The 26,112-nt window shown below is 39.9% G+C and overlaps 1 protein-coding gene across 2 annotated transcripts in view; it reads left to right on the forward strand.

Annotated features, from left to right (window-relative positions):
- The window catches only part of ATP1B3 (ATPase Na+/K+ transporting subunit beta 3), a 41,904-nt gene extending 18,916 nt beyond the window's left edge, over positions 1-22,988 (forward strand). The window contains exons 2-8 of one of the 2 annotated variants that reach the window (XM_032630713.1): positions 469-597; positions 5,089-5,195; position 7,151; positions 10,887-11,071; positions 13,782-13,832; positions 20,007-20,093; positions 22,312-22,988. In XM_032630713.1, the coding sequence (XP_032486604.1) occupies positions 469-597; positions 5,089-5,195; position 7,151; positions 10,887-11,071; positions 13,782-13,832; positions 20,007-20,093; positions 22,312-22,482 (731 nt within the window). In that variant the 3' untranslated portion in view covers positions 22,483-22,988. The remainder of the gene's footprint in view (positions 1-468; positions 598-5,088; positions 5,196-7,150; positions 7,152-10,886; positions 11,072-13,781; positions 13,833-20,006; positions 20,094-22,311) is intronic. The other variant, XM_032630712.1, reaches the window with a different exon arrangement.
- The last annotated feature ends 3,124 nt before the right edge of the window (positions 22,989-26,112 follow it).

A 26,112-nucleotide genomic window follows, 5' to 3' on the forward strand; every position in this document is an offset into this window, starting at 1 on the left:
AGCACGGAGTCTTAACCACTGGACCACTGGGGAAGTCCTATGTGTTAATTTTTTTGTTTGTCACGTATACATACTGGGGGTTTTGTCCAACCTAAAATCATCTTTTTTCTTTCTAGAGAGCATTAACTCCATTTCGGGAAATACTCCCTTATGTGCTGGAATTTTAAAGCTCTGATCTTGAATCAGTATGATCTGTGGAAGCTACTTGTACTTGGAAGTATCAGAGGAGAGGAGGGGGGTCACAGGATGTGGGTGGGTGCTGCCTGCTGAAATACCCCTTGCTTGGGCAAATTCATATCGCTCTGAATATGAAGATACTTGGCTGTGTGCATGGCAAAGCTTGGAGTTCTAGCCTTGCAATGATGGGTCTGTTTTTTTACCCTGGCCACATCACACACACACACACACACACACACACACACACAATGTGTATATCTTCAACTTTGTGAGTTTTATTTTCTTTTACAGGTTTGATCTTGCTCTTCTACCTAGTCTTTTATGGGTTCCTGGCTGCACTCTTTACATTCACAATGTGGGCTATGCTTCAGACTCTGAACGATGAGATTCCAAAATATCGTGACCAGATTCCTAGTCCAGGTAATTAATTATGTTGTGATTATCATGGCTTGTAACAAAATTGGGTTATACTTTATCTTCTCCGTAAGTCTGTATTATATAGCCGGTAGAAGATGTTAAACTTTAGGGTTAGATAATGTGAAAGTTTTGATTTTGTTTGTTGTTTAATATTTACATAGTGATATAAAGACCTTTAATATTTACATACTGATATAAAGACCTTTAATATTTACATACTGATATAAAAACCTTTAATATTTACACAGTGATACAAAACCCTGGCTGATAAATCTTGAGTCTTTTGCCAAGAGTAAGCAGAAATGAATATTGAGAGTTAAAGTGAAGCCAGATTGATGAATATAGTTATAATTATGAATGGTGTTTATGAATATTGTGTAGTAATTTCACTTTGGTCTGAGTAATTTACTTATGAAGTATATATTTCAGCTCTGGTGTGGATTAGAGCATTGGTCTTGTAAAATACATGCTTCATGTTTTTGTTTGTTTTTTTGCGGTACGCGGGCCTCTCACTGTTGTGGCCTCTCCCATTGCGGAGCACAGGCTCCGGATGCGCAGGCTCAGCGGCCATGGCTCATGGGCCCAGCCGCTCCCCGGCATGTGGGATCTTCCCGGACCGGGGCACGAACCCGTGTCCCCTGCATCGGCAGGTGGACTCTCAACCACTGCGCCACCAAGGAAGCCCCATGCTTCGTGTTTTTAATTGCTTAGTGTGGAAATGGTAAGAAGTCAATAGAGAATAAAATGAGCATACTCTTAATATGTTGAATTATTCTCTATTGATTGTCTTAGGGAAAAAAATTTCCTCTAGGATACTGGAGAATGTACCTTCGTACAGAAGAAAATCTTAACTGGAGCACTTGTTTAAGTCACATTTTCTCCTTCCTGATTTTATTCTTTTTAAACAGTTGGTCTTTGAATGTTAGCTCCGCTTTCGTTGGTGCACACGGCCCTTGTCCTCAAAGTGCTAGTAAATAACAATAACGTGCAGAACTCCAGTGTATCTAATTCCCAGAAATATAAACAACGTCCAGAGATGCTAGCAAAGGGACGGCTCTCCATGGAGGACCGTGATTTGGGCAGCAGGCAGAGTGGGCATGCAGGCCGAGTGGGCATGCAGGCCAGGGAAGGTGGGAGTCTGCAGCAGGAGGTTTCTGTCTGCAGCAGTGGTTCTCTTCCAGCAGTGATTTGCCCCGCAAGGCCATTCAGCACTGTCTGGAGACATTTTTGGTTGTCACAACTGCAGACATGCTACTGTGAGTAGAGGCCAGGGGTGCTGCTAAACATCCCTATAGTGCATGGTACAACCTCCCACAACAAAGAATCATCCAGTCCAGAATGTCAGTAGGCCCACGGCTGAGGAACCCTAGCCTAGATCCTTGCCCACTGCATGGACTTCTCAGCTACATCAGCAGCGAGATTGAACCAGTTTCCCCAACCAGTTTTCTTAAAAAATTTGTTCTCACAGCTTTTCCTTTGTTTGCAGCTAATATTTATCTAAATATCATGAATAACTCTTTTGGTCTACTTGACCATGTATCTGAGACCAGCTCCATGCTAATTTTTTCCTCATCTTTCATTGTAGCCCTGCTTTCTTTCTACCTAGATGAATTCTAAGATAATTATTTCTCTTGCTGCCTTAAGTTATGTGACTATTACTGTTGAACATAAGCTGATCTATTTCAGAAATATTAAGCCATTTATAATTTCATGAATAATCAGTAAAATGTGTTCAATATACTTTTTTAAGTATATACTTTTAAACTGAGTTCCTTAAAATCATTCACCAAGTGTATTATAGTACTTAAAAACTTAATATTAGTTCAAATAAACAAATATATATGCACACGTATTCATATTATATATCAGTATAATATTAGATGAATGTATACTAGTTTGTTAAATATGATTTTCTCTTCATAAAGGAATTATGGGTAATTAAATTTTATTTCTACTTCTTTTTTCTAAGGTTTTTGGTTTTTTTTTTTTAACAATGACCATATTAAGTTTTTTTGGGTTTTTTTGGTTTTTTTTTTTGCGGTACGCGGGCCTCTCACTGTTGCAGCCTCTCCCGTTGCGGAGCACAGGCTCCGGACGCGCAGGCTCAGCGGCCATGGCTCACGGGCCCAGCCGCTCCGCGGCATGTGGGATCTTCCCGGACCGGGGCACGAACCCGCGTCCCCTGCATCGGCAGGCGGACTCTCAACCACTCCGCCACCAGGGAGGCCCTAAGTTTTATTTTTAAATGACATCATTTCAATAATGTATTTGCACCTGGTAAAATAAATGCTAGTTTGAAATCGGTATGTGTATTAACATATACATGCATATGATATAAACATGTACCATCCATGCACACCCCTATAGATGTACACACATGCATACACACATATTCATGCTCCAATAGTTTAAATTGTAAAGACGTAAGAGTTACTGTAGTTTTCACATGCTATTGATGTTCATGGTTTGGGGTAAGCCAAGACTATTTGGAGGACGTAGGTGTACTGCGTCAAAAAATGCAGCTGTACGACACACTCCTGCTGTGTTTTTTTTTTACTTAAGAGTTTCAAACAGGCTGTTAAATGAACTAAGGCTCCAAGAGCATTGCTCAGCAAGATCTAAGAAGTAACTTGTATCAGAAATTCAGTTTTAGACATTCTGGTCTACAGAGTTTTTGTAAATTGAGTCATTTAAAACTTCCCATAGAAATAAGTCATGTTAAAGGAATGTAATCTTTTTTTTTTTATAAAGCATAGACATTTTCATATTTTTCTTTAAAATTTCTTTCAAACTGGATGTTTTATTAAAAGTTGGGTTTTTCTTAAAGTTGGGTGTTTTTATACAGTTATGTATAAGCTGTATGTATACTTTTTCACTTACAGTATAGTATGTCTTGTTCCTTCTGTAAAACCTTAAAAATGAAAACATACAATTTCAGACATACACAGATGGTCACTTCATATACTGGATGGTCAGGTTTTATTTCTACATTGAACATTTTTATTAAAGAGTCAGAAAGTTACTATTGATTTTGTAGTAGGTGGAGGGGTAAGGAAAAAAAGGCATATGAGATCCTCCAAATCCAAGTGATCTGGTATGTTGAGATAGTAGGTGAATGGGGAATCTAATTGGGGCTCTTTTGTGCTGTATATGGAATAAGATTTGCTCTGCCATTTGGGAACATTGAGTGTTTCATCATAGGAGTAGCATCGGATCTATTGTAGTTTAACTCAAGAACCGTGCAGATCAACAAAGGCAAGTATTTAGGATTTGAAAGAAACTGGGTTTGATCTAAAACGAATTAGATGTCTATGAGCAGCAATTTTTTCTTTTTGGCTGCATTGGGTCTTCATTGCTGTGCACAGGCTTTCTCTAGTTGCGGCGAGCAGGGGCTGCTCTTCGTTGCGGTGCGCAGGCTTCTCATCATGATGGCTTCTCGTTGCGGAGCACAGGCTGTAGGCGTGCGGGCTCAGTAGTTGCAGCACGTGGGCTTCAGTAGTTGCAGTACATGGAGAGCAGCAAAAGCAATTTTAATGAAAACTAAAACAACCTTGTTATTTATTTTCAGATTCAAGGCAAGGCTTATCTATAATAACTTTGATATATGGGGAATGTTTAGAAACTAGTGAGAATTTTAGGATTTTTTTGTTTAAGCCTTTGTGCAAGGCTGAATGTAGATCTAATGCTTTTAAATTAAACAAATTTTTTTTATGAAGTAGAGTTGATTTACAGTGCTGTGCCAATCTCTGCTGTACAGCACAGTGACTCAGTTATACATGTACAGACACACTTTTGATCTAATGCTTTTAAATCAAGGAAAGCTTAAAGTTGGAAACCTGCTTGTTAGAGATAAATAGGCTTACATTTTCTGTTAATAAACTCATGCAAACATATTCTATATACATGGGTGTTGATTGCTAATGTGAAATTGTTGGTGGTTATGAGTCAATTCAGTATGAGAAAACCACATTTTAGTTATCGAGCAGTGTTTATTATTGAAGGAAGAATATTTAACTGTAGAGTTAAAATTGTATAGCCCTCTTTCACTGAATAAGGTAAGCTTTCTTTACGAATGTTTTCATACAGTTGTTATTTGAATGACAAAAATGCTTAGATTTTGATTTGCTAAATTTTCTCTGTATATTAATGGCAAATGGGCAAAACCTAAAATATTTAATAGAAAACGCATGTAGAAAGTACAAAGTAAAACTTGCATCTTTTAAGTTAAGGAACAGAGCAATTCTAACTAAGATTTAGAGGAGGTTTCTAATTGGTAATGTCCGAGGTGATTGTGAAGGTGTGGAATTTTTTCATTTTAGATGTCTCTTCGTAGTCAGATAGAAGTGGGAGGTTCTTGATAATTTCAACCTACCTGTGAAAACAGTTTCCACAAAATTTACTGAGATCTTCCTTTTTAGAGATAAGAGTAAGGAGAAGGAGGGAGAGAAGGGAATTGCTATAATTAATTTCCCCCCTTTTCTTTTATCTCTATAGGGCTTATGGTTTTTCCAAAACCGGTGACGGCATTGGATTTTTCATTCAGCGTGTCTAATCCAGAATCCTATAGAGGGTACATCAGTGACCTTAAGAAATTTCTAAGTGTAAGTAGTTTTTTTTAGAGTAAGTTAAAGATTTTAGTTATTACAGAAACTAGTACCAAATTATGATTACTTTTAGAAACATTATTCTTAGAGTTTGTCTTGCCTTTTTCTTTCTTTCTGTTAAACACAGTCAATTGAGAGGACATGGCCAAGTAGAATTTACGATTATTCATGATGAATTTATGATTAGTCCGTATTCTGGACTTACGGAAAGCACAGGGGCCTAACCCTCATGGGCAGTTTATTTGATCTTTTTTTTATCTACCCTTGAATAAGTACATGAGTAAGGTTCATTGAAGCATAACATTTATATCTGCATCAAAACAAATAGCATGTGACTAATGGAGCAAAACTATATTATGAAATGATGCCTCTAAGGATTTGGATCTTCGGGTCCAGTGTAGTGCTTGCGGGTTGTGGCGACGAGGAATGGTGTTCCTCATTAAAGAAAAAAAAGTTTGTGTATCGGTTGTGAGTTTTTCAGAGCTACTGGTTTGCAGTGCTTGCTATTAGCCGTCCTGGCCCAGTTTTCTCTTCCGTTTTGTCTGCCCTGGCTCCATGGTATTAAACATCCACCCGAATAGCCATCAAGCGGCCATGGCCTCTTGGTTCATGGCTGCCGCAGCTCTTCCTCAGCCACAGTCTCCTGCAGTTGCTTCTGAGAATGTGCAGGACTCCATTGCCACGGTCGCTGATGGGGCTCCGTATACAACCTTCTCGTTTGCTTAACTTGCCCTCGCTCTTTGTCTCCCTCACTGGGACTTCCAGTTCACTGACCCTTTTATTTTTATCCCAGCCGCTCCCCGCTCAGCTGCCCTTCTGGTCAAGCTTGTCAATTCCATAGTTTTTCATTTCATTTTTACTTAAGCCAGTACTCTAAAATCCCTCGCCTCTTAGTCCGTTTGTCATAAACTTGCAAGTAGATGAAGCCGTGTAATGCCCCTAGATGAAGCCCTGTAATTCCTGGATGGAGCTCTTCCTTTGAGCCTGCCCTCTGAAGACTAATTAGCACTGTGAATACTTGATCACCTCCCTCAAATGGATCGGATCTACTGCCTGGCAATCCTGCTGAATTTCCCTGGGTAATTCTCTGAAGGGATTATTTCAGCCTCTACTCAAACTCTAGCTCCTTACCTTTTCCCCTATAACTCACTTTCTTCTATAAACCTGGTTTCCTACTTCAAGAGAAACTAGAAATACTCAGGTGGAAACTCCCCCAGTTTCCTTGTTAACAGTAAAACCAGCCTTCAGTTTGCAGCCTTTTTTGTCTGTGGTTTTCCTCCTGCTCTGACAAGGGGAGCTGCCCTTCCTCTTATCTAAGTCCACCTATCCGGGTCACGTTTTGCATCTCGTCCCCTCTCACTGCCTCGAGCATTATGCTAGTTACTGATCCTTCTCATATATGTTTAGCCTCTCTGTTGGATCCTTTCTTAAATCAAAAACCTTTTGATCCTGGTCTTCTACTACCTACCGTCCTAAATCTCTTTCCCTTGGAAGTTAAATGTATATTTATTATTTAAATGGAGATGTTTTTGTGAGACTATAATCCATGGTTTGAAAACCAAATAGTAAAGAAAGCTTATAAGTAGAACAATAATTCCCTGCCGTACTCTGTTCTAGCTGCAGTCCTGTTCCTTTATTCAACAAATACTTCTTTTTGAGGGTCTTTTTTGTGTCAAGCACTCTTCTAATTTCCATCAATGAACAAAGTTTCTGTGTTGGTGGAGTTTTTATAATCTAGCGGTGTGTTAGAAGGTAATAAGTGCTGTGAAGGAAAATAAGGCAGAGAAGGGAAATAGGGAGAGTTGAGAGGGCTGCAATTTTAAGCAGAGTGGTCTGGGAAGGCCTCATTGAAAGGGAATGTTTGAGGAAAGATCTAAGGATGAGGGAAGTAGCCATGGAACTACCAGCAGTAGGTGCAAGGCCCTGAGGCTCACAATGTCCAATGTGTTCAGCGTTCATCAAGGAAGTAAGAGGGCTGGATGGAGTAAGTGGGGAGAGAGTAGTAGGAGATTGAGGTCAGGGAGTTAAAGGAGGACCGGATTGTGTAGGCCTTAGAGGCTGTTGTTCAGTTCTTTGACTTTCACAGTGACCAAGATGGAGGTTCTTAAGCAGAGAATAACATCATCTCACTCAGATTTTTAAAGGATCACTCAGGCTGTTTTTTGAGACTAGACTGTAGAGGGGAATCAGGGAAGCTGGTTAGGAGGCCATTGCAGTCACCTAGGTGAGTGGAGATAGTGGCAAGGTCAGGAGCAGTGAGACTGTGAGAAATCGTCTGATTCTGGATACATTTTCAACAGGAAATAACTTCATACTTTTGAACTTTTTCTTCTGTATCTTTAAATGCAATCTGCTGGCTCTGATTTATCACTTTTATACATTGTCTTTACTTCCTGCCATGTTAAATGAGGATTTAGCTCACATGCCTCACACCTTCACCTAATCTCAATTCAAAAGTAATTGAATTACTATTTTATTTTCATTATTGGTTGCCTTCTTATACTTGTCTTTACGTCATATTCCTACCATCTGTAGAGACTCTCGTCTAACTCCCTTATTTGTATACCATCGTTTGCGAGTTTCTCTTATGTCCCTTTTTTCTGAGAACTCCTCCCTAGAGTCCTTCCCCTCTGCTGCAGTCTGTACTGATTTCTGTTTAGGGCTTCGACACCCAGCTGTCATCTGGGGAGTTCGTTTGATCCCTTTCAGATTGGATTCACTGTTTCTTGGCTCCTGCCTTCTTTTTCTTTATTTATTCCCTAGTTTTGATGGAGTATATTCTCAAATAACTTTGTAAGAAAAGATACACGAATACTCTTCCATTGTATATATACCACTGTACTATTTAGCCACAGAAAAAGAATGAAATCTTACTATTTGCAGCAACATGGATGGACCTTAAGGGCATGATGCTAAGTGAAATGAACAGACAAATACCAAATGATCTCACTTACATGTGGAATCTAAGAAACAAATAAGAAAACCAAGCTCATAGATGCAGAGAACAGATAGATTGGTTGTTGCCAGAGGCAGCAGGGGGCAGGGCTGAAGTTGTGAAGGAAGGTCAAAAGGTACACACTTCCAGTTAGAAATACATAAGCCCTGGGGATGTAATGTACAGCATGGTGACGATAGTTAACACTGCTGTATTGCGTATTGGGAAATTCCTAAGAGAGTAGATCTTAAAAGTCCTCATCACAAGAAAAAAATTTGTAACTTACATAGCGACAAGATGTTAACTAGACTTATCGTGGTGATCATTTCACAATGTGTACAAATATTCAAGCATTCATTGTGTTGTACACCTGAAACATAATGTTATATGTGAATTATATCTCAATTTGTATTTAAATTAAAAAAATGTTTTTAAGATACATGGAATGTAGGTTTTTAATCCTTTCATTTCTGAAAGTGACTTAATTCTGCTTTTATTCTAGTTTAGCTGTGTACAGAATTTTAGTTCCTTTGTATTTGCCTTTTTCTGCTCAACAGTGTTGGTTTTTTGTTTTTGTTTTTAAATGTATTTCCTTAGGGTTCTAAAATTTCCAAGTGTTGGTGTCAGTCTCTAAAATATCACTTTGTTGGAAACTTGATGGGGTCTTTCGGGATGAAGAGTTAGATTCTCCAGTTGAGGAAACTATTATTACTTGAAAATTTCCTCACCTCAGTTTTCTGGTTCTCTTTCTAGAGCTATTCTGTTAGTTGTTGGGTTTTGGATCTCTTGTTTGTCTCTCATTTTCTACTTTTGCTTTATTATACTGGGGATTTACTTTTAGATCTTCAGTGTTCAGCACGCCCTCCCCCCTCCCTTTTTTTAAACTTTGTATTGTCATTGTTGCTCTTAGGAATGCCTTTCTGGTGTTTAAAAGATACAGTCTCTTGTTAAAAGATACATTATCTGCTCTGGGTTTGTTTCCCCCCCCCCCTTGAATACTAATTAGAATTTAAAATCTTATATTGTTCAAATTATCTTTCAGGTCTCTTCTCCCCCCCCCCCCCCCCCCCCCCCGTTTACCTACACCTTTTTCTATCTTACTTTAGACGCTCCTCAGGAATGTGGGGTTCTGTGCTCTCTCTCGGAATGGTCACCTTTCTCTGTTCCCATCATGTGCTGAGCAGAGGTCTTCATATTCTGACCATTCATCATCCAACTCCTTGACTTAGAGTGGTTTTGTGTAGAAGTGGAAGTTGGCATCATACAAAAATGGTCCCTGATGAACTGTACCAACAGAGTATATGCAGGAGAAGCCCTTGGAGGAAACTGATGTAGGCCTTGAGTATTTTCTGCCGAATGACATTCATGATTGTGCCACGAAAGTCAAAAAGGAGTGACGAGGGCTTCCCTGGTGGCGCAGTCGTTGAGAGTCCGCCTGCCAATGTAGGGGACACGGGTTCGTGCCCCGGTCCGGGAAGATCCCACATGCCGCAGAGCGGCTGGGCCCGTGAGCCATGGCCGCTGAGCCTGCGCGTCCGGAGCCTGTGCTCCGCAGCGGGAGAGGCCACAACAGTGAGAGGCCCGCGTACCGCAAAAAAAAAGGAGTGACGAATGTTAGTGGTACTGTTTTGTTGTAAAAGTTTACTCCTATCCCCCCTCCCCAATACCTGATTCATTCTTGGCTATTTAATGGGTACATAGTTCCCATGATATCCTAATTTTTGATAAAGTAAAAGTTGAAACCAAAATTTTTGACTTTTTTTTTTTTTTTAAGGGAAAGATCATACTTCCTTTTAAATGTGTTTACTTTGGGACTTGCCTGGTGGTCCAGTGGTTCAGCACTTTCCCTGCCGGGGCCTGGGTTCAATCCCTGGCCTGGGAACTAAGATCCCACAAGCCTCGTGGCATGGCAAGCAAGCAAGCAAATGAGCAAATTTAAATAAATTTAAATAAATAAATAAAGTTAAATAAGTATATGTGAGTACTCTGAAATTTTGGTTCCTGTTTTTGGTTGAATTCATTGTAGGCTGGCCTGTCTCTGGTACCATGTATACCCACACACCAACAGTTCTTATTGAGGATTGTGGTACCGTGTTTATTAGTGAGTGCCTTGCAGTAGCCTAAGCTCATTGAGGGCAGGGTCCACAGCAGACTGGCTCCCCGTTGTGCCCCTTTGGTCTAACTGTGTCAAGTGCACAGCAAACATTCGAAAAATCGTTGAATTGTCTCCCTCTCCTTCCTTCCCTATCTCCAAGTTGTAACCATTTTACTCCTTCATCCCCTTTGGATCTATCTCGTTACCTCCATCTCTGCTGAAAACACCCTTTTGTAAGCTAACATTAACTCACATGTACCCCTTTCTTTAGGCCCTTCATTTATGATTTTATCCTCAACACCCGTCTTACCCACTACACTGTAAATTACCTCCATAAGGGCAGAGGTAATGCGTTTTTATGTCCTCACCATTCTATCTTTTGGGCCAAGAGCATCGAAGGCATTCAGATAATGCTGTAGCCGTGGCTAGTGCCACCTAATGGTGACAAAAGAGATCTGTCTGTCACCCAGTTTGTATTGAAATGAAATAAACGGCAAAGCGCTAGATAGCAGTCGGACTTTAAAGGAACAGACTTAACATTCTTTCCCTAAAATTTTCCAGTAAATGGCATTGCTGTTTTTGTCTTTGAAGAATGTTGTCCAAAGGATGATATATTTCTGGTTGTGTTTAAGGTCCTTTTTGGCTGTTTCCTTTTTAGCATATGGCTTAGAAGAACAGAAGAATCTCACAGATTGTCACAGTGGAGAGCTTTTTGAGCAGAAGGGTCCAGAATATACTTCGTGTCAGTTTCCTCTTGTCTTACTTGAAGCATGCAGTGGTGTGGATGATCCCGAGTTTGGCTACTCCACAGGACACCCTTGTATTCTTGTGAAAATGAACAGAGTATGTACATAATTTATTGCCGCGGCTGCTTCTTCCAAATCTCTTCTGTTAAGAAGCTGGCAGCTCTTTATTCAGTGCTCTCTCACTTGGTGCTAGCTTGTGTAAAAAGCTAACAGTGATACTGACCTTTGGAAAATTAATACAGAAAAAAACAATTGGTTCGTAGATTAGTCATAAATTAGGGAGTAACGCAACTTCAGTTTTTCTCTTTTGGAACTAGCTGTATGCACTTCAGCGTAGATCAGAGCTTCAGGGATCAGGTATTCTGGGGATCATGCCCACAGCATGGTTGTGTTAATGTGCTCTGCTCATCTTTGCATCCTGTGTGGCAATGTAATTTAAAATCCCACGGCAAACTTACAAAGTTTTGGCTTATTTCACTTTTTCTGAATATTTAATAGCAAAGCATAGCTTTATAGTATATGTAATTCAATAGTAGAAATAGAGATAAATTTGCATTAAAATGAACCCAGCAGCATCTTGCCATGTTGTCCAGAGAAAGTGCCTGAATTGTATAGCCATTAGCAAACCAAGAAGCTAATGTGCTCTACATCTAAGTAACAATGTTGTGGAGTCATTGTGCAAAAGGAAGATGCTTTCCTTGCATAATGAAGTGATCTCCAAACCCTGTGCCTTGCTGCTCTATAAATGGTACTGCAGAGTTGTGTTCTGATACAGTTAACCTGTTGAGGCCTGTACGGTCTCCCTTGAAGAATGAGGTAATTCCTGGTCATTTACGCAGAGAAAAGGCAATTTCCTAAACAGGTGCAGGCCTCTCAAGGGCTTGAGTTTACATATCACTAAAGTTACCATCCCTAATAAAACTAAAACTTGAGTCTTCTGAAGTTGGCACTGCTAAATAAGGAGTTTCCCTGTAGGGAGAGCCAGCTAGACCCTTAAGCTCCCAGACTGGCTTCCCTCCAGCCTCTCCTTCCCCTGTCCCCATGGACAGCGACAGTTTCTGATTATCTCATAGCACTCCGGAAATCATTCTGAAACATTGCCTGGCACATAGTAGGTGCTCAATAAACATTTAATGGGATGTTTTAGCAACACTTAGGAACTAAGGTTAACAAAGTGGAGGTGAAACTGAAGGCAAGATGGGTAGGCCTGGAAGTGGGAGCAATCTGAGCAACTATTTCAAGGGGACCCCTACTTTCCTCAGAAATGCTAGGGAGCTCATACATACCACATACTGTTAAATAAAGTAGAAATGAGTTTTCACAATCCACACAAGAAACCCAGATAGTTTATTCCTCGGTGTCTGTGGGGAATTGATTCTAGGACTCCTGAGGACACCAAAATCTGGAGGTGCTCAAGTCCCTTATATAAAATGGCGTAGTATTTGCATATAACCTGTGCACATCCTCCTGTGTACTCAGAAGCATCTCTAGAGTACTTATACCTAATTCAGTGTAAGTGCTGTGTAAAAAGTTGTCAGCACACAGCAAATTCGAATTTTGCTCTTTGGAACTTTCTGGAATTTTTTTCCCCCAGATGTTTTTGATCTGCGATTGGTTGAATCTGCAGATGTGGAACCCCCGCCCCAGATAGGGAGGGCCAACTGTAATGTGAAGCCAGGTGATCTAGCTTGTAAGATGAAGTAGATCCATTCCCTCCAACAGGGATGCCTTTTGTAATCCCTGCCTCCTAGGAGTCTCTTCACAACACCTAGACTGATGGAAAATCTGTTCCCAATATAAAGCCAAGAGAAGAAATGCCAGTTCCTTCTGCCACAGGACCAACCTTCTGAGTTTGTTTTCTTTGTCAGCATGTCCTCTGAATGATGAGGATGTGAGATTATACTTGCCGCTAGGGCAGAACTTCACAGGCACGCCAGGAAGGCATCATGAGGCACACAGGGATCGGCAGTGACATGTCGCATAAGGGTGTAGCAGGGCATTTAATCCCAGTATAGTTTGTTCCAATATCATTGCAAGGGCACGGATAGTTACTGCTCTTGAGATTATTATTTCGGTTGCAACAATACCTGTCTTTCGGGAGGAGTACTTACATTTTACAGGCATTCACATTAAAATGTATATAAATTATAAAATTATAAATTAAAATGCATACAATTCAAAAGGCCAAAAAATCCTCTCGCAAAATATATGGATAAATATCTGTTATCATTCATACAGAGTTAGTTATATCAACGACATAAATGAAAGCCTCATTACATAGAACTGAGTGGTGCTATGAGAGTCCTCAAAATGGGATTCATTAAGTGTATGTGTTTTGTAGAACAGATAGATGTGAAATACAACAGGGCTCTGTGGAAGCCTTATGGAAACATGGTAGGGTTGTGACCTAATCTATTTTCGTGAAGAACAGTTATTATATTACGCCTTTGCCATTCTTATTGGCATTAATGATGTGTTCATATAAATAACGAAATGTAAAGGTTTCTATTTCTTGTTTTAGGGTAGCAAAGTGCAATGCTGTGTTTTGGTCAATTCGTTGATAACTGATTTATTTTCTAAATTGCCCCAGTACTATAATAAGATAGATAATTGGTAAGATTATTATATTGAAAAGTCTGTTCTAATCCTCTAAAATAAAATTAAAGTAAAAGGCAGAGGTAACAGGGTTCTAATGCAGTGTTAGTGTTCATCTCAACCCTCCCACCCCTGTGTCCCCAGCAATGAAGGAAGAGGTTCTGTTGTATACCGTTGTGATGTTTCAGTTAATCAATGTTTCTTTACCTTAGATAATTGGATTAAAGCCTCAAGGAGAACCAAGGATAGAATGTATTTTGAAGGTTAGTATTCAGAAAATAACCCAACTTCTGTTAAAACCTTAGTGTATCTTAAAAATACTTTAAAAGTCTAATGAATTTAGTCATTTTTTTCTTCCCTGTCACATTTTTAAAGTCCATTGTAGTGCCATTCTTAGAAGAATGAAACTCCACCGACCTTTGGGGGTAGCCCTTCTCTGTTTGCTAATGATAATTCAAAAAGACTTGTTTTCCATGTGCATTTGATGTCACATACTTTGCCTTTATATTTACATATACCATATTTCACTGATTTTAAGATTCATTTTCTTTTTTCTAGCTTGATAACACCAAAATTGGGGTTGGCCTTATAACTGACAGTGACTTAATAGTGTATAAGATTTTTTTCTTTCTTAATAGTACATAAATTGGTGTACATCAGTGGCATCTGAGATTTAATGAAAAAACATGGTACATTTTCCTTAAGGAGGCGTTATTTTGCTCTCTCATCCCTACTTTATTTTTTCCAGAGCACTGTGCTGTTTTCCTTTCATAATTTCTTTTGTTTTCTCTCCATGCTGCAAAGTTCAACTAAGACAAATATGTAAATGATGGGTAAGAGTTCTCAGGAGAAACTGTTAAGTTCTAAATTTAATTTTATCGTTGTGTAAAATATTAGCATTCCAGCTCCAGTTAATGTGTCAGAAGTGTCTTACTTGAAATGTTACATTGAAATCACTTCTAAAGTTGTTTGCCAAAGAAAACTGTAATCCCTTTTAACGATGAATGGATTTCTTATTTGGGCAGAAACTTCTTGCTGGGTGGTTCTCAAATCTGATCATGCATCAGAATCACTTGGAGGGTTTCTTAGGTCCCAGTTCTGCAGTTTCTGACTCAGTAGGTCTGGGGTGAGGCTGCAAAATTTGCGTTTTTAACTAAAGTTTCCAGGTGATGGTGATGCTGCTGGTCTGGGACCCACACTCTGAGAACTCCTGCTTTAGAATATCCTTATTGATTTATTTTGAGTATTTATTCACGATTTAGAATAGAATGAAAAGCTGGGAAGTTTGTGGTTTTCTCATCTGGGTTGAAGTATGCATGTGTGACCACAGGCAGCTCACTTTATCTCCTTATGCCGTAGTCAGCTCAGCAGGAAACTTGGATTAAAAAATCAGAATCTCACTTAAAACCAGATGCTGCATCTAAGCTGAGTTTTTCTTGGTGTACAAATCCTTCTAAAAATCGAGTGAGCTTCTACTGGCATCTCAAAACAGGAGAAAACGTTACACCTACAAGACAGATTTAGGAAATGTATTGTGTAACTCTGTGATCCCCCTTGCTTGCAATTCTTTCCAGTAGAAGGTTCCCGAGGCTGGCTGTGAGCCTTCAGCCAGGTGGAAGTGCTGATTTTATGAGCGTCCTGTGTGCAGGAACTTTTGCCTCTGCTTGTGAGCAGACAATGTAGATATACTTGGAACAGTGGGTCTGTGGAGCCAACACCATCAAGAAAGGAAAACACACACACACAGCCAGAAGGACAAAAGCCTTCCACTCCCTTCCTAAGGTTTCACTTCTGTAAGCCTTTGGCCAGTATAAACTCCTCCGTGTTAACTCTTCACTTAGGATTATAAATGGATTTTTCTCCTTGTTATCTGTTATGTATCTTTTGCTTCTAGAACCGTTGGGGGAACTATTCTAGAATAGTTGGGGGAACTTCTAGAATAGTTGGAGGAACATCTGGTCTAATGACTCAGATTTCAATTTGCTGTCCCTTTTGCTTTGAAGAGTGGTGTGGAAAGTACATAAAATAATCAAAATAATAGATGGGGTTTTTGTTTTGTTTGTTTAGTTGTGGAATATTTTTGTTTTTAGAAAAAACACACAAAATTGGAGGAACTCTTTGTAAAACTGCATTTTACTCGTAGGCTAGTCACAAAGGAGTAATCAGGTGGAATCCATAAATTTTCGAGGTGTGGCTCTGTGAACAGATGGCAACATTTACTGCATATCACCATATTGCTGTTTTCCATTAGATTTGTCTATAATCAATAATCAAGTGTTCTTAGTGTAAATTCTTTAGTTGACTTACTTTTTATATAATACATTTGTCTTTTATTGTGTCTTGTATTCTTAACTTTGATCTGCTTTTATTTATTTACAAGGATTTTTTTTGTCTTGTTTTTGTTTATTTATTTATTTATTTGGTTGGGCCTGGTCTTACTTGCAGCAGGTGGGCTCCTTAGTTGCAGCTTGCCAGACCCTTAGTTGCAGCACGTGGGCTCCTTAGTTGTGACATGCGAACTCAGTTGAGGCACGCATGTGGGATCTAGTTCCCTGACTAGGAATCAAACCCCTGCGCCCTGCATCAGGAGCGCGGAGTCTTATCCACTGTGCCACTGGGGCAGTCCTTTAATTGCTTTCATACAAGTTAAGAGTCCTGGAAACACTAAAGCATTGATGACAGAACATGCTTTTAGAGGTGGCCTTTAATTTTAAAGGATGGTTCCTGCAAAAGATGTAACATTCATATTTATGTCATTAGTGTTTTTTTTAATTTTCTTACAAAAGTGAATCGTGTTCATTTAAGAAAATTTAGAAAAATGCAGAAGGAAAACATTTGGTAAATGCTACCCAGAGTTAATCACTGCTTAGAACATTTGGTGTGTGTTCTTCAAGTTATTTACAGGTGATGACTCTACAGTAGAACCAAAATACATTAGTTTTAAACCTTTATTTTGTTTTCAGTGGAACTTAGTGACTGCTAATAGACTCTTGGACTTAGTTGCTCATGGTTTCCAATATGATGCCATTCGTATACTTAGAGAACCATGACATGTAGCTTCACCGTAAAGTACCTCATCATTGTTCAGATGTGCATTTTATTATTTCACAGTTTCTAAATGTTAATTTTAAGTAAAAGTCTGCCAACGTGATGGCTTAGGCACAAACCCGTAGAACAATTAATTGAGCATGTGACCATAACGCTGAGCCTCAGTTTCCCTCTCTATAACTGATCCTACACACTTAAGGGTCTTAGGCCTAAATGAGGTAAATATAAACTGAGTGTGGTATGTGGCTGAAAATGCACACTGAAGTGCTCAGTAAACTGTAACCCAGGACTTCCCTGGTGGCACAGTGGTTAAGAATCCACCTGCCAGCGCCGGGGACATGGGTTCAATCCCTGATCCGGGAAGATCCCACATGCCGCGGAGCAGCTAAGCCCGTGCGCCACAGCTACTGAAGCCTGCGCGTACGTGCCGCAACTACTGAGCCCGAGTGCTGTCCGAGCTCTGCAACAAGAGAAGCCACTGCAATGACAAGCCCACGTACTGCAATGAAGAGTAGCCCAGGCTCGCCACAACTAGAGAAAGCCCGCGAACAGCAACAGACCCAACACAGCCAAAAATAAATAATTAATTAATTAAAACCTTTTACATTTTGGGGAACATCTCTCTGTTTCTATGAATTATTAAGGAAAAATAGGTTAAAAGTAATTAATGGGGCTTCCCTGGTGGTGCAGTGGTTGGGAGTCCGCCTGCCGATGCTGGGGACGCGGGTTCGTGCCCCACTCCAGGAGGATCCCACGTGCCTCAGAGTGGCTGGGCCCGTGAGCTGTGGCCGCTGAGCCTGCGCGTCCAGAGCCTGGGCTCCTCAGTGGGAGAGGCCATGGCAGTGAGAGGCCCGCGTACCGCAAAAAAAAAAAAAAGAAAGAAAAAGAAAAGTAATTAATGTACAAAAGTACTTATATCAAAGTGACTATTTTTTTCTCCTATATAAAATGTTACTTTGGACTTCTTTTAGCATGTATTCTGGTTTTTTTCAATTTGTTTTTCATTTTTATTGGAGTATAGTTGATTTACAATGTTGTGTTAGTTTCAGGTGTACAGCAAAGTGAATCAGTTATACATACACATATATCCACTCCTTTTTAGATTCTTTTTAGACTTTTTTAAAATTAAGGAGTACAAACGTAGGGTGGTGTTTGAATAGTGAATGAAAAATGGCTTCTACAGTTTCCTTAGCCTTGTTATCACCTGTTCTTTTTTTTTTTTTTTTTTTATAAATTTATTTTTGGCTGCATTGGGTCTTCGTTCAAGCGGGCGCTGCTCTTCCTTGCGGTGCACGGGCTTCTCATTGCAGCGGCTTCTTGTTGCGGAGCACAGGCTCTAGGCGTGCCGTACTTGTGGCACGTGGGCTTAGTTGCTCCACGACATGTGGGATCTTCCCTGACCAGGGCTCGAACCCATGTCCCCTGCGTTGGCAGGCGGATTCTTAACCACTGTGCCACCATGGAAGCCCCTCTCCTGTTCTTTTTACGTATTGTTGATCTGGATCGTTAGAACTTGCCCTTTTTGTGGGTTGTCATCGCTTTATGCTTTGCTGTCTTGCCTGTGTCGCTTGTCCATGTGTTTCTCTCACCCCATGCACATCTGCTGCTTCATGGTGGTTAAGGGAAGTAAGCAGAATACCGCTTCCCTTAGAGAAGATTCTTACTTTTGCTATCGTGTTTCATGTATGCTTTCAAAAGTAGAAATTCGTTTATTCAAATCTAGAGTGCAAACATTTAGTAACGTTTTGTTTTAATTAGTGCCTTCTGAAGTTGCCACTGATTTTAATCACTGTTATCTGTCATCTACTCAGTATGTGTAAAAGTTACAGTCATTAATATTGGGTCTGCTCAGAATGTGTTACATGAGAATTTTCATAAATTGCTTATTTTTCAAGAAGAATACTAGATTTGTATCATTATCTTGTATATCAGGTTTTTTTTGAGGTATGGTTGATTTATAATATTACATAAGTTTCAGGTGTGCAACACAGTGATTCACAATTGTTAAATATTATACTTCATGTATAGTTATTATAAAATATTGGCTATATTCCCTGTGCTGTATAGTTTATCCTTGTAGCTTTATTTTTTTTATAAATTTATTTTATTTATTTATTGTTTTTGGCTACGTTGGGTCTTCGTTGCTGCATGCGGGCTTTCTCTGGTTGCGGTGAGTGGGGGCTACTCTTTGTTGCAGTGAGTGGGTTTCTCATTGCGGTAGCTTCTCTTGTTGCGGAGCACAGGCTGTAGGCGCGTGGGCTTCAGTAGCTGTGGCACGCGGGCTCAGTAGTTGTGGCTTGTGGGCTCTAGAGCGCAGGCTCAGTAGTTGTGGCACACGGACTTAGTTGTTCCGCGGCATGTGGGATCTTCCCGGACCAGGGCTCAAACCCGTGTCCCCTGCATTGACAGGCGGATTCCCAACCACTGTGCCACCAGGGAAGCCCAGCTTTTCTTATACATGGTAGTTTGTACCTCTTAATCCCCTACCCCTATATTGCCCCTCTCCCCAAAGGTAACTACTAATTCGTTTTCTATATCTGAGAGTCTGTTTCTTTTTTGTTGGATCAGTTTTTTGTTTGCTTGTTTGTTTGTTTAAATTTATTTTTTGGCTGTGCCTAGTGGCATCCCAAATCTTAGTTCTCTGACCAGGGATGGAATCCGTGCCCCCTGCAGTGGAAGCGCAGAGGCTTAACCACTGGACCGCCAGGGAAGTTCCTGTATCAGCTTTTTTAATACGTGGAATATAATTGCAGTAGATATATAATACTTCTAACTGATTTACATGTGCCCGTAAAAATTATTCAAGGGAAATGTGGTATTTAAATTAGTTAAGGGTATTCCTTGGAGTACTTTAAATTTTCCCCAGCAGTGTGTCAGCTGCATCATAGTTTCCACCTCTGGTTACAGTTATCATGGTTGTTAATCATGTGACACTTCTGGACCTGCTGCCTCCCAGGCCTGAGTGGTACCTTCTAGGTGTGGCAGCTATTGCTTTCCAGTCTGGAAGCACAATATTTTATTCATTTTAGGGTTCATTGGTCCCAGACCTACTTGTGCATTCCTGCTGTCAGTGGCTGGAGAACTGGCATTTGGTAGTTGGAAGGCAGATAAGATTTTTACAGACATTGCATGAGTAGATCTGGCTGTAAGTTAAAGGGACTGTCATGGAAAAGTATATAAGATATATTAGGAAATCAGGATAGTTTGTGTCAAACGGTTTAAATCAACATGAGTAAGTCTCTTTCCAAAAATACACTTGTAGTGAATACAGTTGGAGCAACATTGTAGTTTCTTCATACTGTCCATAATGGATACTGCTTTAATAAAAATACATTTTTAAAAGCTATTTTTTGTGACCTAAAAAGGGTTTGTTTTGTTTTCAACTTTAGGGTGAAAACACAGCATTGCTATCAACTTATCCTTCCAATGGAATGATAGATTTAAAATATTTTCCATATTATGGGAAAAAATTGCATGTAAGTATTTAGAAGTTCTTAAGTGGTAGGGACTCTTGGAAAATTGGTAGTCTGTATTAAAATGCCAGTTGTCTGGATTAGGTAGACGTATGCCCTATGTAACGTGTGCATCATCTATTCTGGTTTTTAAATACAAATGGTGATGGCAAATGGAGACTCCAGATCTTAACTACAAACACAAAACCAAAGCAGCTAAGTTAAAGGATGATTATTTTCAAAATACAGTTTCCTCTTTCATTTCTTAGGGTGTGCTTATTTAAAGAATATAGAGAAATAGTAAAGAAGTCATTATCCAGAGAATAACTATTATTGTAGCGTAATTTCTTCCATAGTTTTTCTTTAAGTATGTGTATATAAGTAGCATTTCGTATGTATACTAGTAAACTTTTTATTTTGAAATGATTTTAAACATAAAGTGGCTAGAATAGTACAAAGGGTTCCTATAGACCCTTTACACAGATCTCCCATTTGTCTTATTAGTCTCCATATATATATACACATATATGTATGTATATGTATGTATATATATGTATATAAAATATATATATATAATTTTTCCCCCTGAACCATCATTGGCACTCAGTGATAAACATGGTGCCTCTTTACATTAAATTTCCTAAAAATAAGGACATTATCATATATAACCATTAGCATTGATACTGTACTATTATCTAATCTACAGATCTTGTTGAAATGTCACCAGTTGTTCCAATAATGTCCTTTATTGCAAAAAAAAAAAAAAAAAAGTTTTTTCCTGGTCTAGGATGTTACACTGTTAGTCACCTATAACCTGGAACAGTTCCTCCATCTGTCTGTTTCATGCCCTTGAGCTCTTCAGAAATGAGTACAGGCCTTTTTTGGCTTACTTTGTTGGTTTATGTTCCTCAGTTTGAGTTTATCTGATGTTTTTCATGATTAAATGTAGGTTGTACATTTTCGGCAGGAATGCCTCAGAAGAAATGTTATGTCCTTTTCAGAATAGCATATCAGGAGGGATGTGGTGTTGAGTCCCATTAATGGTGATGTGTTAACCTTGTTAGGGTGGGGTCAGCCAGGTTTCCCTAATGTAAAGTTACACTTTTTTTTTTCTTTGTAATAAGTATCATGTGGGGAGAATACTTGGAGAATTTATAAAATTATTTCTCCTATAACTTTAGCATTTGTCAATTCTTTCCACAATCAGTTACTAATAGAATTGTTCTCAAATGTTTTTTCTAATCTTTTCTTTTTCCATTTACTAGTTGGCATTCCACTCTAAGGAAGAGCTTTTCCTTCTCCACTGTTTATTTATTTATATCAGTATATTCTTACGGATTCTTATTTAATTCAGGGGTTATATGTTATAATCATTTATTTTGGTGCTAATGTTGTCCCAGATTTGGCTGGTGGGAGACCTTCAGGCTGGCTCTGGCTCCTGTGTCCTTTAGACATGTTCCCTTGATTCCTATAGCACTTCCTTACTTTCTGGCACCACAAGATGTTCCAGGTTCTTCTTGTACTTTCCTGCCTCAGCCCTGGAATCAGCCCCTAGTTCCTTTTAGTGAAGAATTGTATTTAGAAACCACAGTGATGGCAAAACAATTTTGAGTATACTTTTATAGCAAGTCACACAGCAACCATAAGTAAGGATGTTAGAAACCCAAGTAACATAATCAGTGAGGTAGATCTTCTGCATGTTTATCAAACATACTAATATATAGATAGATACAATACATATCCTTCTCAGACACCCAGAACAGTCACAAAACTTTATCATAAAAAATGCATGCTCAAGTTTCATAAAATAGAAATATATTACAACAATACTTTCTGATCACAATGCAGGAAAACTAGAAATTATTGAAATAAAAGGGCCCTTCCAAAAGAGGGAGGAGGTGGTAACTCTCTAATCAACTTTTGGGGAAAGGGGAAAACTCAAACCAAGATTATAGAATATCTAAAAAACAATGAAGCACAACATAATCACAACCTATGGAATACGTTTAAAGCAGTGCTTAGAGGAAAATTCATAGTCACAAACACTTTTATCAATAAAAATTAAAGTGAAAATAAATGAATATCCAGCTAAGGGGGAAAAAAAGGTAGAGGATTAAAAAAATAATAGATCTAATTATTAAATTAAAATTTTGTTTTTTTAATTTTACAGAATAAACAAACCCCTGATAAAGTGTAAAGTTATTGCAGAATTTGAATTAATGTATTTTCCTTTATTTGCCAGGGGAGCTATCTACAGCCATTAGTTGCCGTCCAGCTCAGCTTTGGTAATAGAAATGACATAAACGAAGTCACAGTTGAGTGCAAGATTGATGGATCACCCAACCTAAAAAACCAGGATGATCGTGACAAGTTTTTAGGACGCGTTGTATTCAAAATCACCATGCGTCCATAGTAGGAGTTAAGATATCTCCACAGAGTAAGCGTTGTGTTGTCTGTCTTCATTTGGTATCAGCTGGACCTGCCATTCCAGAATTATGAGACCGCCTTGGAGAAAGGTGGAGTGGTGCATGACACTGGGGTAGCATCACAATGTGCTTCCAGACCATAGTGTTCGGTGTCCTTCAAAGTAACTGCCTGTTGCCTCTGCTGCCTTTTGAACGATGTACAGTCACCAGATAGGGACTGTGAACAGCTGATTCTGAACATGTAGGATGGGGGTTTGTCCAATTTTTATGTGGTTTAATTGCCAAGTGTCTAAAGCTTAATGTGCTGTGCTATGTAAATATTTTATAGATTTAACACTGGTTAACTGTCATATTTTGATGCCAGCAAAGTTTTAGGGGATAAAATGGTACCTGACCAACGTCAAATGACTTTATAGCTGCAAGAAATGCAGTGTGTGGAGAAGTTCTGTATGTGAGCAGGAAAAAGGAAAATAAAAGTGGATTTGAAAGGTTGTCTTGGATGTTTTGTAAAGTTATTTTTTACATGCTGAATTAGTCTGTGGATCTTTCTGACTAGGAGCACCACCTTTTTGTTGTAAAACATGTAAAAACAAACAAAGTGACGGGATTATTTTCAGTGCTGGAACTAAATCTTTTAAAGTATTAAGATTAAAGTATTTTAGACCCTAGATAAAAACTGCATTTTTAGGTTAGCCAGTAAGAATATGTGCACCTGGGCTTCCCTGGTGGCGCAGTGGTTAAGAGTCCGCCTGTCGATGCAGGGGACACGGGTTCGTGCCCCGGTCTGGGAGGATCCCACATGCCGCGGAGCGGCTGGGCCCATGAGCCATGGCCACTGAGCCTGCGCGTCAGAAGCCTGTACTCCGCAACGGGAGAGGCCACAACAGTGAGAGGCCCGAGTACCGCAAAAAGAAAAAACAAACAAAAACAAAACTACCAAGGTAAGAATATGTGCACCTAAATTTTTACGAAATTAAATTCATAAGATTTAAATTGTATAATAGTTTGTGAAATCTTGCTACTGCTTTTATTTAGCAGACTGTGGACTCTACAAATTGAAATATAAACACTTGGAACTTATTCAAAGCTTCCAACTGAACAGTTTTATTTCAGCATTGTCTTATTAGAGTCATGAAATATTTCCTCCTTCAGTCTGAGGTGTTTGGTATGATTCTTTGTCATAACATGAGCTACTTTCTCCTCTGTTGAGAAAGGTGTGCTTCCCACATGATCTGTGGTTTTTTTTAAAGCCTATTTTTAAAAATTGTTACTTTTCTCCTTAAAAAAAGGCAGGGCTAATATTCTTGAGGTTTTCTTTGTGTTGGTGCAAGCCAGGACGAGTGGGACCCAACCCAGCTGGCTCAGGAATGGCTGTCTGGAGGAAACATGAGTGCTCTGGGTGGCCTTGACTGGCCAGATGGGCCTTGGTGGCTCAGGAATTGCTGTCTGGAGGAAACATGAGTGCTCTGGGTGGCCTTGACTGGCCAGATGGGCCTTGGTGGCCCAGGAGCAGCCTGAACGCTTGGGTAGTTGTCACTCAGTGCCATTGGGAGGTTTGCTCTGTCACTAAGATCTTAGTGATAACAGATTTTCATTGTAGAAGCCTCCTTTGCAACTGAAGAAAATGATTCTTGGGGTTGTTAGTAAAGCAAACCTACCCTGTCTCTTAAGAGTATAAAACAAGGAGAAAAGACGCTGTGATGGCAGAGCAGTGTCATGGGCTGCAACCAGGACACCGTTTTAGTTGGCCAAGTGTGAACAGGTCCTCAGCAGCTGTCAACTCTGGCTCACGTGAAATCCATATCATTAAGTATTCAGTTAATTTTGTATTTTTGTATCTTTTGAAGTATAGTGTGGGTGGAATTTTTGTTTTAATAAGCTTAGGCAGAAGCAAAGCAGTTCTCAGAACATGTGACAAGAATTGAGATATCCAGAATGGGTGAGTGGGTTTTGGAAAGAAAGAAAAAAGGGACATAGACATGAGTCCCATTTGTGCCTCCTTGGTTCAGAAGGTTGGTCGTGGCTTGGCCCCTGACTGCCTGTGACCTTAGTTGACGCACCCAACTCTTCCTGGCTCTCTTTTGTGTTGAAATTAGGGGAGTTTAGCAACTTTATCCCAAGCCTGCTGTGGGCCAGGTAATGAGTTGCCAGACTCTGAGGATAAAGAGATGAAGAGATGTGGTCTCTTGAAAATCTTAAACTAGGAGGGAACAGGCTCTGAGATGATGGCAGGTACATGTGAGGGAGGTGGGGGGGCCTGGGTTATTCCAAAGGTCCCCCGAGACAGTCAGTATGGGAAGGGGCTGGGTCTGTATGCAAAGGGTGACTAGGAATGAAGGGAGCCCTGGACGTGCTTTGAGTCTGCGTTTCTGCTACATTTCAGGTTTTCCTCAGAGCTTCACTGGGCATCTTGTTAACAGGCAGGTTCTGATTCCATAGGAGAGATTCTGTACACTCAGCAGCCTCCTAAGTGATGCCTAGCCTGCTATTCACAGACCACAGTTTGAATAGCAAGGGGACAAAGGACTAAAGACAACCAGCTTTGCATCCTCAAGCGGTTGAGTCTGGCACTAGTCTGATTACTGGATGGAGAAGATTCCACTGTCATTTGACTTTAGCTGCTACTTAAAATTCAACAGGTATGTTATATATCTAGCTCAAAGAAAATTATGTGTTAGTTTCCGTAGATCTCCAAGCTGTTTTATACTTGGAATTTTTTTATACAAATGAACTCTTATTTCACTTTGATCACTTCCATGGGTGGGAGGGAACAAATTACAGTCTAGTTCAATCCCAATTTGGACATACAGACTCAGCCTTAGACCGTATTATAGTGTCTTAGTAGGGTTTTCTGTACAAGATGAACTCTCCCTACCTCGAACGTGTGTAGTTCGTCCTATAACTTAAGCCGCGTTGTCCTTTCTTAGTGGTAGCTTCCCCGCCACATGCAGCAGTGAGATAAGAAAGGCTGGTCTGTCCTCTTCACGAAATCCGGTAGGACTGCCTATCACTGAAGGTACAGTCTGTGAGGAGGACTTCCCAGATTCTGTGTAGAGTCTGTTGGAAGAGAGAACTTCACGTGAAATCCCCGATCATTCATTGTGGAAGGAGAGGGAGGGAAAATTGGCATTAAATCTTGATTTGCATTTGATTGTTTGGAAATCTCAGGCCAGGGTACTTACCCTTCTGAGCTGCGGTTCTCATTTTAACTGTACAATGAGGGTGTTGCCCCCCTTCAGGGCGGTGAGGATTAAATGAGAAAATATATATGCCACGCCAACATGTAGTAGATGTTTATAAATGTGAGTTTCCAAAGGCTCCCCCTCCTTCCGAGGTTGCAGGTTTTTCGGGAGTGTTTCCTTCCTGGTAACTGGAAACAGGGTAAGTACGGTGTTGCTGCTGCATTGGCGGGTTGTTTATCACTGGGAGGGGTGTGGTAGAGAAGGAGTTGAAAGTCCTTCCTGGCTGCCTGTGGCCTTGTGCAGCAGGTTTGTATGAGGGCAGGGGTCACAGATGGGTGAATTTGAAACTGTCGTCCACGTGGGATTTTTCATTTCCCTTGGCTTTTCTTGTTTTAATAAATTTGTCAAGTTGGAGTTTAAAGAAGGCTCAACAGG

This window comes from Phocoena sinus, chromosome 4 (assembly GCF_008692025.1).
Source record: "Phocoena sinus isolate mPhoSin1 chromosome 4, mPhoSin1.pri, whole genome shotgun sequence".
Classification (NCBI taxonomy): Eukaryota; Metazoa; Chordata; class Mammalia; order Artiodactyla; family Phocoenidae; genus Phocoena; species Phocoena sinus.